At 45.3% G+C, this 14,217-nt stretch overlaps 1 protein-coding gene across 1 annotated transcript in view; it reads right to left on the bottom strand.

Moving 5' to 3' along the window:
* Positions 1-7,359, bottom strand: part of LOC133629517 (uncharacterized) — an 84,192-nt gene extending 76,833 nt beyond the window's left edge. The window contains 4 exon segments of the mRNA XM_062020171.1: positions 2,075-2,143; positions 2,484-2,522; positions 2,525-4,575; positions 4,577-7,359. Coding sequence (XP_061876155.1) covers positions 2,075-2,143; positions 2,484-2,522; positions 2,525-4,575; positions 4,577-7,074 — 4,657 coding nt within the window. The 5' untranslated portion in view covers positions 7,075-7,359.
* Positions 7,360-14,217: the final 6,858 nt, after the last annotated feature.

The following is a 14,217-nucleotide window of genomic DNA, read 5'->3' as shown; positions in this document are numbered from 1 at the left end:
CCTTTGGTCTGGACCCTCCTGATAACCACAGGCCGCAGCCTTTTTTAGGAAATGTTTTTAACTTCTGCTTCTAGGAAATGAAGCGGTCTCAATGAGACTGCACTTTCGCTGAGGCGGTTGTTGTTCTCATGGTGTGCAGGCCGTACTCCATTTTGTTTGTTTTGCTTCTCCTCAGTTTGTTTTGCTTCTCCTCAGTTTCACCTCTTCTCATTCCCCTCTTTTTCTTTTGTACATTTCTAATCTTAGAATTTCTGGAGAGGCCAGGCCAGTGGTCAGGACTAACACTTACTAACATTATATTTCTATTCTATGCTTATAACATTATGGATGTCATTTTGGAGTCTTCTTCCACCCCTTTAGGCACAGTCCTAAAACACACTTATAAGAAATAAAGATTATACCAATAAGAATAATAGTAATTATCACAGTTTGGATTAATGAAGATAACCACTCAGCAATATGTATTCCTAGGGAATTGAATACTTCCCCTACCCAATTTCTTCGGGCTTCCTCTTCAATTCCTTTTGTTTTCTCCTCTATCTGATGTAATTTGTTAATATCGTTTTCCACAGCTTCCGTAACATTTGGGATATGTATACAACAGTCGCTTATTTTATTTTTTAGATACCCACAAACCCCATGTTCCTTTAATAGTAACATATCAAGGGCCATCCGATTTTGCAGAGCCATTTTGCTAGTTGCCTGGAGTTGGAAATTCATATCTTTAAATCCCTTTCTAGTAACAGCCGCTCGTCGTGCGGTTTGTGCCAACAATTTATCAAGCATCTCCCTATTTCTATATGATGCGATTTGGGGAAATATGGATTCAATTGCCCACCCTATTTTTACCGCAGTTTTTGGTTCCTGCCATTCATCACTGGGGGCTTCCTCGCCTTCTTTACTTATATCCCTCCTCTTTCGAGGCATAAGTTCTTTTTCTCCAGACTTTTTCCAGTAGGGACACAGTGTGGGCACCCCTAGGGTAACTTGATTAATAGGCCCATCAATGGAAATATGTGTGGCCCATTTTCGTTCGTTAGTGACCCATACTAAATTTCCAGAAATCTGGACTGTAGTATATTTGCAGTCAAGCATTTCCCCATCTGACCCACCTTTAGTATGTGGTGGCAGGGTATGTTTGTATCCTCGACATTCACATCCCCACTTAAGCAGATAACGGACGGGGAAAATCCCTATTTCCTTCTCCGGGGTGTCACAGTTGAGGACTTTGGTACAGTTCCACCCATGTGTGTGTTCCACAATCGTTTCTTTTAGAAGTCATCTCATGAAAAGTGTGTGTATAGCGTTGATCCTGCTTTCCTTGAAACTGCACACACCAGTTTACTGGTCCTATGTAGCTAAAAGTTTCTGCAATAGCGGGTCCCCAGATAGATTGCCAGACCTTGGGGTCTAATTGTGTGATATTCTGACATACCACTTCAGAGTAAGTTTCAGTGGTAGTTACTGTAACTTGTTTTTCCTCATCAAAATAACACGTCCCCACAGAATGGATCCCTCCCTTTTTATATTCAGAATTAAGTTTTCGTTTGCAGTCTTCCTTCCTGATTTTCCACTGTGATTTTCGTGTCCTGATAAATCGCCGACCTACCCCAGTCCTAGTTCGGGGCACACTCTTACAAAATTGGGATACATTATTTTTATATTTCGGTAGTGGTCCCGCCGGGATTATACCCCACGGAATAGGCTCCCCAGCTGCTTGTGGTAATGGTAAACAAGCAGTGATACTGGTCGCATTTTGGGCCTTCCCGAAATCTCGGATTAGTCCCACCAACAGATTTTCCCTAGGTGTTTCGGTTTGGTTTCCGAAACACACGAAGCTTAAGAGGATTATCAGTCTTTTCCACCACCCAATCATCCTTTTGTATATCTCTAGGTGCCCTTTTTACATGCGCTGAATGTACCCACGCAGTAATCCCATCGACTTTTACAGCGGTGGGAGTTGTTAACAATACCACATATGGTCCCTTCCACCGAGGTTCGAGCGTCTCTGATCGGTGTCGTCTAATCAGAACTTTGTCTCCGACCTGGAACGAATGGGGCATCGACACCTCACCCGGATCGTAGAGGTTCTTCAACTGTTCCCAAACTTCTTTTCTAACTACTTCCAACGCTTTTAGGCGTGCTGCAAGAGTAAGAGAGGGCACAACAGGTTCATCAGTCCCCACTATTTCTGTCAGAGGAGGGGGACTCCCATACAAGATTTCATAAGGGGTGAGCCCCGTAGGTCCTGGGGTGTTTCGAACCCTAAACAGAGCGAGGGAGAGAAAGACTGTCCAATCCCTCCCGCCGGTCTCCGCTACTAATTTAGTTAAAGTTTCTTTCAAGGTCCTATTCATCCTTTCTACCTGTCCTGAACTTTGAGGGTGGTATGCACAATGGAGCTTCCAGTTAATCCCCAATTGTCTGGCTACTCCCTGACTTACCTGGGCGACAAAGGCAGGTCCATTGTCTGACCCGATTACCTTGGGAATACCAAACCGGGGAAAAATCTCTTCCAGGATCTTTTTTGCGACTACTAGTGCTGTTTCGTTCCTTGTAGGGTATGCTTCGACCCATCCAGAGAAGGTATCTACAAATACTAACAAATATTTGTTACCGTACCGGGCAGGTTTTACTTCCGTAAAGTCTACTTCCCAATATGCTCCTGGTCGATCTCCTCTCAGTCTCTTTCCTTGGATTCCTTTAGTATGTCCTGCATTTGTAAAGGCACATGCCTCGCAATTTTGTACGATGCGTTCCACGGTTTTTCGTAGGTCCGGGACCTTGTAGCATGATTTTTTTGCTAGTGTGATAAGTTTTTCAGTCCCCAAATGCGTAAGTCGGTGCATTTTATCGATGTAAGCTTTCCCTTCCTCAGCGGATAGGTTTGTTTCTTCCTTTCCTTCCACTGCCTGTTTGTCGTCAAGTTTTACTGAGAGTATCATGGCCTCTAGTGCGGCCTCTTTGGCAGTTGTGTCTGCCATTCGATTCCCTCTTGCAACCCAGTCATCTCCTTTTTGATGCCCTGGGCAATGTATGATGGCCACCTTTTTGGGGAGATGTACGGCTTCTAGGAGATTTAAAATTTCCTCTTTGTTCTTAATTTCCTTCCCTGCCGATGTCAAGAGCCCCCTCTGTCTGTATATTGCCCCATGGATGTGAGCAGTTGCGAAGGCGTATCTGCTATCGGTAAATATGTTAATCACTTTTCCTTCAGCCAACCTCAGGGCCTGTATGAGGGCTACTAGTTCGGCTTTTTGGGCAGAGGTCCCCTCTGGCAACGAGCTAGCCCACACGACCCGTTTCCCGTCCACTACGGCTGCGCCAGCCTTTCGCTTTCCTTCCAGCAGGTAGCTGCTCCCATCGGTGAACCACGAGGGGGTTCCTTCCATAGGCTGGTCAGTTAGGTCTGCGCGAATGCCCACTTCTTCGGCTAGAACCTCTTGGCATTCATGGAGAGGCTGGTCACTCTCTCCTGCTTCAGGCATCGGTGTGGCTGGGTTCAGGATGGCTGGAGGGGCAAACTTAATACGTTCAGTTAGTAACAGACTCTGATAGTAAGTCATCCTGGCATTTGTTAACCACCGGTCAGGAGGTTGTCGAATAATGCTTTCCAGGGAGTGGGCTGCAATGATTGTAATTGGTTGTCCAAAAGTAAGTTTATCAGAGTCTTTTACCAAGACTGCGGTGGCAGCCACTATTTTAAGGCAGGCAGGCCATCCACTGGCCACGGGGTCTAATTTTTTTGACAAGTATGCCACTGGCCGTTTCCAGGGTCCGAGTTTCTGTGTTAACACACCCCGGGCCACTCCCTTTCGCTCATCCACGAACAGAGTAAATGGTTTGGTGAGGTCAGGTAACGCCAGAGCAGGGGAACTTAACAGCGCCTTCTTTATGTTGGTGAAGGCCTCCTCCTGCTCTTTGCCCCATACGAATTCTCCTTTGTTTTTGGTGAGTGGATATAGTGGTTCAGCCAAGCTAGCAAACCCAAGTATCCAAAGGCGACAGAACCCCGCCGTTCCCAGGAACTCACGCACCTGTCGAGAGGTTGACGGGGTGGGGATCTGCAAGATGGCCTTCTTTCGGGCTTCCGTCAGCCACCTTTTTCCATCCTTTAGAGCATATCCCAGATAGGTTACCTCTTTCTGGCAGATTTGTGCCTTCTTTGCTGAGACACGGTACCCCAACCTTCCAAGTTCAACCAGTAGTCTGCGAGTTCCCATCAGGCAGCTTTCTTTGGTGGACGCCGCGAGTAGGAGGTCATCTACATATTGGAGTAAAGTTACCTGTGGGTTTTGTGCCCGGAAAGTTGCCAGGTCCCTGTGGAGGGCTTCATTAAACAAGGTAGGAAAATTCTTAAATCCTTGTGGTAATCTTGTCCACGTGAGTTGACCCACTCTCCCACTTTCAGGATCTCTCCACTCGAAAGCGAAAATTAACTGGCTCACTGGATGCAGTCGCAAGCAGAAAAATGCATCCTTTAGGTCAAGGACTGTATACCAGGCACGATCTGGGGGAAGAGAGCTTAAGAGATTATATGGGTTGGGTACCGTAGGATGTAAGGTAAGGACTCTTGTTGACTTCCCGCAAGTCCTGTACTGGCCGATAATCCCCAGTCCCAGGTTTCTTTACCGGCAAGAGTGGTGTGTTCCAGGGAGATTTACAAGGCACAAGAATCCCTTGTTGTACAAGCTTGTCGATGTGAGGTCGTATCCCTGCTACTGCCTCTTTTGACAATGGGTATTGTTTTACGCTTATTGGGGTGGCACTTGATTGCAGCTTGATCACTATGGGAGGGATGTTCACCGCTTCCCCCATGCCCCCAGTTTCGGCCCATGCTTTCGGATACTGCTTGAGCCACTTTTCAAGGTTATCCAGGTTCTCCTTGGGGTTTTGGTATAGTCTATATTCCTCCCCCAAGTGCAGAGACAATACGCATGTTTTTGGCTTTCTGCCTGCAAGGGCGATCTCAGGGCCAGCAGAAGTAAAGCTTATCTGAGCCTTCATTTTTGTTAACAGGTCTCGTCCGAGGAGGGGGGTAGGGCACTCGGGTATTAACAAAAAAGAATGGGATACCTGGTTAGTTCCCAAGTCAATAGTTCGATTAGTTGTCCAGGGGTATTCTTTTCGACCTGTTGCTCCAATTACCATGGTCTGTTTGTTAGTTACAGTCCCTAATGAGGTTTTCAGTACGGAATATTCTGCCCCAGTATCAATCAAAAAATTTACTGGGGTCCCCTCCACATTTAACGTTATCCTAGGCTCGGGGAGGGGTTCCGGGCCCTGACCCCATTAATCTTCATCTTCCTCCAGGGTTAGTACTCTCTTTCCCTTTTTCTTAGGGCATTCACGGGCCCAATGCCCATGTTCCTTGCAGAACGCACATTGATCTTTTCCCAGTCTTCTGGGTCCCTTATTCCTGTCATTGTCGCCCAGGTCCCTTCCTCCTTTCGCCTGTCTTTCCCCTTGGCGTTTCCCCTCGGCCATTACTGTAGTAAGTATTCTTGTTAAATTCTTATCCTGTCTCTTTTGTCTTCGTATTTCTTCCTTCTCTCTCTCATTCTTTTCCCTCTCCCACTTTTCTTCCTCGGTTTCCCTTTTATGGAACACTTTCTCAGCCTCTTTAACAATATCTTGCAGGGTGTAATCCTGCAATCCCTCGATATGCTGCAGTTTTCGTTTTATATCTGGTGCAGCTTGTCCAATGAAGGACATGATAACGGAGGCCCGTTGTCCCCTAGATTCGGGATCAAACGGGGTATAAATACGATAGGCCTCCATGATACGTTCTAGGAACACCGAGGGTGGTTCATTAGGCCCCTGCATAATTTCTCTCACCTTTGCCAGATTGGTAGGTTTCCTGGCTGCCCCTCTTAGTCCTGCTACCAGAGCCCGGCGGTATATGGACAGTCGTTCCCTACCTGCTGCTGTATTATAGTCCCATTGCGGTCGCGCTACTGGGAACAACGCCTCCACTTCCATTCCTGTTCGAGGGGGTTGGCCTGGTTGGCCTTCCTGTAGGGTTTTTCGTGCCTCCGAGAAGATTCGTTCTCGCTCCTCTGTGGTGAAAAGTGTTTGAAGTAACTGCTGGCAGTCGTCCCATGTGGGCTGATGGGAGTACATCAGGGATTCGACTAGTCCTATGAGGGCAGCAGAGTTCTCAGAAAAAGAAGGGTTATTTGCTTTCCAGTTGTACAAATTGGAGGACGAAAAGGGCCAGTACTGTAATGGTTGTAACTCATCTGGCTCTGTGGGGGCTGGCCCCACCGCCCGGAGTGGTAAGGCTACAGTGGAGTCTGGTCCCTCAGGCATTATCCCCCGTTTACTCCTGGTACCGGTATAGGGTCCTTCTTCCCAACCCCCCGGGTTATATGGCACAGGTACTCCCTCGTCTGGGGACCGGGATCCAGTTGGGGGGGCGGTGGGTATAGATGTGGATACAGGTGGAGTCCATTCAGGGGGTCCTTCGACCTCTGGATATACCTTGGTCTTAGGGCTTGGTTCTTTCAATTTTTCATAATCTCCTCCATTATTGGTCACCCCTTCTTCTACTCCTGTGAGAGCCAGAGTCCTGGTTGTCACAGGTACGCCCCGTCTAAAGTATGAGTAGGATGGGGCTAGGACTCTTATTTTATCATTTGGAAGAAATGGTCGGACCCAGTCCGGCGGATACATCACCAAATCTTCCCATACTGTGATATATGGTTCTTGGTCAGGATGGCCTCCTATTGAGGCGAAAATAGTCATTCGGACTGCCCGTATGGTATGGATGTCAAAGGTACCTGACCGTGGCCATCCTACTTTAAAGGTTGGCCATTCACTTTCGCAATAATTTTGCCAATCCCCCTTCTTGATAATAAGAGACAGGTTTTGCCCTCGTGCTTTTACTTTTGCCCAATGTGCCAATGTTAATGACAGAGGGGTGGATCGGGACTGCCCCATGGTTATCAGTAATACAAAAAAGATTATAATAAGACACACACACACAGAAACGATTTCTCGCTCTCCACGACTTTTACACCACGGAAGAGATCTTATCAAAATTTCAGAAGGGCGGAGACTTCGTCCCCTCATTCACTCCACAAGGACCAGCTAGGTTTCACCTATAGGCAAAGGTTGCCTATTTTCACCCGTGAGGCGTCCCCCAGGGCCGTAGCCTGTGGTGCCGGACACGTCTGTCCCCCACACGTGCTACTCAGAAACCTCTTTAAAGTCTGTCAGACCTTTACTGACCCAGCAGCTTCAGTTTTCCCGTGACCCTTACTTCCAAAACAACATAACACAACCCTGACAATTATGACTCCTATCCTTACACAGGTAGAACATAAAAAATCAATACAATTAATCAGGCACATCTAAAATTTTGCACAAAGGGGTTTCTGTCCCGTACCTATCCCCGTAATTGTTGAGTGTGACTCTCAGGTGAAACCAACAAATACACTTATGGACACAGAGGCGGCACAAAAAGCATTCCCTGAACTTACAAGGGTATCAAGGTATGTTCTCACCCAATCACCCACAAAAGTAACATTCACTTGGTCTCTGATGCTTAAGATATCTGTGCAACAGCGAGCTCCCAATCTCACACACTTAAAACATTTTCAGAGGTTAATGGAGAGAGAGAGAGAAAAAGAGAGTGAGAGACTGAGAACCTTATCCATGTATCCCTAAGTGTTTTTCTTACTGAAGTTGGGGATTATGGACTGTTGGGTCACGAGGTTCAGGAAAGAATCCTTAGTCCCAGACCTGGTCAACAGTAGGCTTATTTAAGGAGACCCTGCCGTTGAGTCACGAGGTTCAGTCTGGACCCCCTTGCTTTCTAAGGCACCCTTAAAAGGGGCTTAGGTGCGGCTAGATCCAGACCTAGTCTCAGACTTGGTCAACGGTACGCAGCCTATGACATAGAGGAATGGGCACTAATTTAAATTTCGAGAGACACAAAAGAAACAGAGATAATGGAAAGAAATAACGTTAAAAACAATGTTATCTCAACAAAGCCTGCTCAGTTACACAAACCACAAACTCTTAATCTCAATCTACACAAGCTCACAAGCTCTCATGTGGCGCCACAAACATTCACACAAAAAAGCTCACCTCCAAGGGGTCATCGTTTCCTGAGGTGTTCGTCGTTGATCCCGGATGAGCCCCCAAAATGAAAGGCGAAGCTTTCCTCTACCCAGGCAGACGCGCACCTCAGAGGAAAACGAGGAGCCGACTTGATGCAAACGCACGAGGTGAGGTTTATTTCGGAGCTCCGGGTCGTCTCGTAACTCACGCAGGAGTCAGAGGAGGCGACCCTGGTGCTCAGTAGAAAAGGGTTTTTATAGGGTTTACACGCCACACAACAGATATAGGGTTCAAACAGTAGTTACAAGCTCTTGACCCTTGGTCTGGCCCTTCCTGATAACCACAGGCCGCAGCCTTTTTTAGGAAATGTTTTTAACTTCTGCTTCTAGGAAATGAAGCGGTCTCAATGAGACTGCACTTTCGCTGAGGCGGTTGTTGTTCTCATGGTGTGCAGGCCGTACTCCATTTTGTTTGTTTTGCTTCTCCTCAGTTTGTTTTGCTTCTCCTCAGTTTCGCCTCTTCTCAATGTGAAGTCTTAGAGCACTGCTACAGTGCCCACAAGTGCTGTCATGTCACACAGCGCCGCTGCAAAGGCCAGATGGGCTGTTGTATTACACACTCCTGTTGCAGTGCACACCTGTGCTGTGATGTCACAGAGCACTCTTGCAGTGTTCAGTTGTGCTGTGATGTCAAACGTCCGCGGAAGAGGAAGACGGAGCACTGGAACAGGTTGCCCACAGGGCTTGTGGAGTCTCCTTCCTTGGAGGACTTCAGCATAAGCCTGGACACGTTCCTGTGCGACCTGATCTAGGTGAACTTGATTGTGGGGGAGAGGGTTGGTCTAGATGATATCTAATGGTCCGTTCCAACCCCTACCATTCTACGATTCTATGATGTCACACAGCCTGGATGCAGTACCCAGATGTGCTGTGATGTCACAGAGCACTGTCAGAGTGTCCAGAGGTGATGTGATGTTATAGAGCACTTTTGCCATGCCCACGTCTGCTGTGATGTCACAGAGTCTCTCTGCAATTGCCACATGTGCGGCAATGTCACTGAACCCCATTGCAGTGCCCACATGTGCTGTGATATCCCCATGCAGTGTATCAGCCAGCACTGTGTCACATTTGCAGCTGCTTTCCTGAGGGAGCTATCTCCATTCCCACTCACTGAGACTCCTCAGCTCCCATTGAAAAAATACATGGTATCGGTTAAGCTCTACCACTGAGTATGGGAGCTACAAGAAAGCAGGAAGGCAGACTCCACCTATAGTGGTAAGTAGGTCCCATTGTAGTCTATCATCTTGCACTGTGTCACATTTGCAGCTGCTTTCCTGTGGGACTTATCTCCAATCCCATGCACTTGGGCTGCTCAGTTCCCATTGAAAACATACAGGCTGCCAGTAGAAGTTATGCCACTGCGTGTGGACACTACAAGAAAGCAGGTACACAGACCCCAACTACAGTGGTAAGTAGGTCTGGTAGTTTGAGCCTGGCTGGATGCCAGGTGCCCACCACACCACTCTGTCCCCCACCTCCTCAGCAAGCCAGGGAAGGGGAGAAAATAAGATGGGAGTCTCGTGGGTTGAGATAAAAGCAGTTTAATAAAGAAGGAGCAAAGCCGCGCGCGGGAAGCAAAGCAGAAGCAGATAAAGCTGTTCCTCTCCACTTCCCATCAGCAGTGATGTCCGGCCACCTCCCGAGAAGCAGGGCTGCGGTACGCATAGCGGTTGCTTTGGGAAGGCCAGAAATGAATCTTGCCTCCCCTTCCTGCTCCTCTCCCGCAGTTTATATTCCTGAGCTGATGTCTTAGGGTATGGAATATCTCCTTGGTCAGCCTGGGTCAGCTGTCCTGGCCATAGTCCCTCCCAAGATCATGCCCACCCACAGCTATTGGTGAAGGTGGGGGAAGGAATGCTGGAGGGACAGCCCTGATGCTGTGCGAGCGGTAGTCATAATATTGATATCAACAGTAAGCACAGCACTGCAGGAGCTGCTGTGGAAAGTCACTACCATCCCAGACCCACTACAGACAGTCACAGGAATGCAGACATATTACAAACACTATTGTTTCTGTGTTCAAACGAAACACACAGTCAGTAATATCAATCATGAAAACATCTCCTTAATTGTAGCATTCTTTTTTCATAAAGTGTATGCTCAAAAGACCTTGTCAACTCTTACAAGGGCTCCAAGTTTGCTGCATGTCCAATATGTTCATGTGGCTGCACAGCTTCTGAAGTTGTGTTCTATGTTCTGCATTGTCAGTTCCCAGACCTGTAGGCAAAACCTCAGATTGAACGTCGTATTTGTTAACTGACATCTTCAAGTCTGGAAGCCTGGTAACCCGGACCTTGGACGACAAAACACACCAAGTTGAAACCACAACTCATCAGTATTCTCTCTCTAACTCTAAGCTGCTCTAAGTGAAACTGTAAACATGTACCCATTTATTGATACCTGGAAGTAATTGGTTTTCTCCCAATGTCCCAACAGGCACGTTCCCATGTTTAATTCTTCTCCAGATATTGCCATCTTTTTCATCATAATAGTGTCATAAGGAACTCGTAGTTAACTCCATGGAACACAACCAAGAGAGCAACCAAGTAAACAATCTGAGCCCTGATTACACAAGTTACAGCTGAAATACACACCACACAGAATAACTTCCTAGACCAAAATAGAAGAAGAAAACTGCTGGGGGGACACAGTTAGAAAAACTCTAAACAATAGCATAGCAATCAGAAAAAGGCTGAGATGTGCCATATAGGAAAGGAAGCTGCTAAAGAGAATTACTTCCAGTAATTCCCCGTTTCCACTGTATTTTTCATCTGAAATTGACTGAATGCTCAGATGGAAAGCAGCATCACACATTCCAAAACACTAACTAACTGTACTCTTGGACAGGACCAAGCAGCCACAAGAGGCACGTCAAGATCCTGAGATGGAGGGGTGGCCTTTCTGATGAACTTGTCCAGACAATTAAAAAATAACCAACTCTTTAAGCAAAACTCATCTCTAAGTCAATCTCCTACCAACAATGTTTTGGGAGAATAGGAGAATGCTGAGAGGAAACACTCACTGCATGGAGGGCTGTTACCTTCTAGTCAGTCTTACCCAGAAGAATATTTGCCAGTGCCTTTATTACAGGCCAGGGAACTGACAGAACAATACAAACATGGCACTGACTAATATTTTCTTTTCAGGAAAACCTGAAGAGTTGGCTCTGAGAAAACCAATAATTAAAACAATTTCATCCCATGCCTGAGATTATTGCCATGAGAAGTTATCTCAGTTTACCACAGAATGGCTGTGGCTGGAATGGCCCTCTGGAGATAATTTCATCCAAACTCCCTGCTCAAGCAGGGACACCTAGAATCATGTACCCAGGACCACATGCTGGTTGCTTCTGCTTATTTCCAAGGACAGAGACTCTACTATCTCTGAGAAACCTGTTCCAGGGGTCAGACACCACCACAGTAAATTATCCAACAGTATTACCTGAATACCGTGTGGAATCAAATTGAACTTGGAACGCACAGAAGCAAAGAAAAGAACAGGTGCTCTTGGTAAAGGAGTTTAGATACAAATATTTTGTAATGCTGCAATTCTATACCTCCCATTGGGTCAGTCCCAGTTGTGTTTCCCAAGGTCAGTACTACTTTCGCTTTGTGTAGTTCTCCTTTAACTGTTTGATGAATAGAATTAGTTACCTAAGCAAAAAAAGTCACTGCACTTGAGGTGAATTCCAACATAACTTTACAATAACTGCAATGAAACAAATCTTCCAAGCTTAAACATGACACCAGTATTAAACAAATAAAACCAGATTTTGTTACTCATTAAGGAAGGAGCTTCCTGAATGGGACAGTACTCAAACACAGTTTCATTTACAGAGGCTACCCTTCCCCCGTTGAATCCCCACAGATGCAAAAGCAGCAATAACGTTTTCTGGAAGAAGATACTGAATTCAGAAGAATTGAAGAAAAAAAATCGCATAAATCTCACTTGATTTTGCAGGAAAACAAACCAAGAAAGCTGACTTCTCAGAATCTGGCCAATAGTAGATATTTCTTGTCAATACTAATGAGGAGTTAAATTTGAAAACTAAGTTTGCAGTCCATTACTGCTTTCTTACAGAAAATAACACACAAAGAGAAATAAAAGAACATACCATTGGAAATCTGATAAATATTACCTTTGGGTTCCACTCCAGTTCATTACCAATGGGTGTCACTCTACAAAGTCCCCAGCCTGAGGTGGCAGACACTGAAACTTGGCAGGTGAGTGAAGCACCTGGTAACTTTGGACTTGACATGTTCTGCCTTCATCTATATAGTTAATTTTGACACTACAGAACATATTTTCCTTCTCTTTTGGGGAAATATCTAGCACCTGAGCCCTTCAGAGTTGGAGAGGAATCAAAGAATTATTATAGTTGTAAAGTTTCTTCACCTACTTGTGTCTAAAAAAGATTAAACTTTCACAGCACAATCTTCAGTGGTGTGTACGTGGAGCCATTCTGGCTTCCCTTCAGTACAGGCAGCATGGGAGAGCTTTTTAAAGAACAATTTGTACAGCAGAGATTTTTTTGCTACTTTTGATGGTGGGTTAACTTTAACTTAGCAGTAAAAGTTCTCAATTACTTTGTATTAAAAAGAGCACATGAATAATTTAAACCAAAACAAATCCACATTTTTACCTGTGAACAACTGTTTTCTGACATAAACCATGAAATGCCAGCTTCTCCACATTTTTAACAGCAATCTTATTACCAGGTTCCTTAAAATACCCATTAATTCCTTCAGCAAGAATTGTATATTGGTTCTTCTGCTGATCTACTCTTCGACCAAAGTAGTTTGTTGCATTTACAACGTGGAGAGGCAGAATCTGAAAGCATAAAATACGTTATAAAGACAACTGATGGTTTCTTAAGTTAATGAGACGTTTTCATGTTGAAGGTGACCTACCTCTTTCCAGCCTAAAGAGATGACAAATACTGCTGTACACATGCATTTCAGAAGATGATGACCTCATATTACTCCAAAGATTAGGAATAATCCTGAATGAATGAATCCTTATGAATGGTAACTGTCCATAGCCCAGTCCAGACTGGACAGAGGTTTATAGAGCAAGATCTATTAGGTCTTGGTGGTATTCCACTTAAATGAACACTAGTGAACTACAGTATTACCTGTCAAGCTACTAACCACTAAGGCATTTCACATCATCCAAGCTTAATTTTAAGTGTTCTCCAACCTTACAATGAGATTTACAAGAACTGACTGGGGAAGCGTGACGCCTTCCCTCTATTTGCATGGAAAATGCTTGACATAAGCTATCAAGAACACCAATTCACAAAATGCTGACTGCATTTCATCCAAAGGCTCATGCTAGGCACAAGTACTGAGATACAGCTGAGTGTATGAGGCCAGACAGAAAAGAAGACCAGAAAGGTAATTTCCACTTACTAAAACCCTAAAACTCTCACAATGGAACTAGAGATTCTTAAAGGAAAGCAACATGATACCGAGTTCTAAACAAAAGAGACAGTGAACACTTATCCAATTGACAACTGATTTGTAAGACATATATCCAGGCTCTGCAGTCAGCAGAAGCAGAACTAGATGAGGAAAGAGGCCACAACTGCTGTCTTGAGTGCACAAAAGGGAAGTACAAGTTTATAACAGGAGTATTATGAAATCTGTCCAGGTTTCAAGCACTCAAACTGTATCTATAGGTTATCAACGAGTTTCAACTACCAGCTGCCAACAAAAGCTTATTTATTAGGCAGAAATGGAGTGACACCAAGGAATCCACCCAGTTTTTATTGTCTATTCTCACAACCTATGATTTTTGGGAATGGGGAACACCCATTGATTGCATGACTTGAGCACACCTGAATTCTAGCAAAAGACAGGACAGGAAGAAAGTGTAAGCAGCTCATCCAAAAAGGAAAGCACCCAGCAGTTCTCAGATCCAAGTACTAACCTTGAAAGGAAGCACCAGTGTCTACAACCCTATCCTCAGCAATCATTATCCAAGGTGGAGATGAGACAGACTCTACAGTACTGCTGTACAGGAAGACTATCTAGTAAAGTAGGGACTGAAAAGCCAAGTGAAGGGAGTTTTGACATACAAATTGTTACTG

This window comes from Colius striatus, unplaced genomic scaffold (assembly GCF_028858725.1).
Source record: "Colius striatus isolate bColStr4 unplaced genomic scaffold, bColStr4.1.hap1 scaffold_56, whole genome shotgun sequence".
NCBI lineage: Eukaryota > Metazoa > Chordata > Aves > Coliiformes > Coliidae > Colius > Colius striatus.
This window is presented reverse-complemented; position numbering and strand designations above follow the sequence as displayed.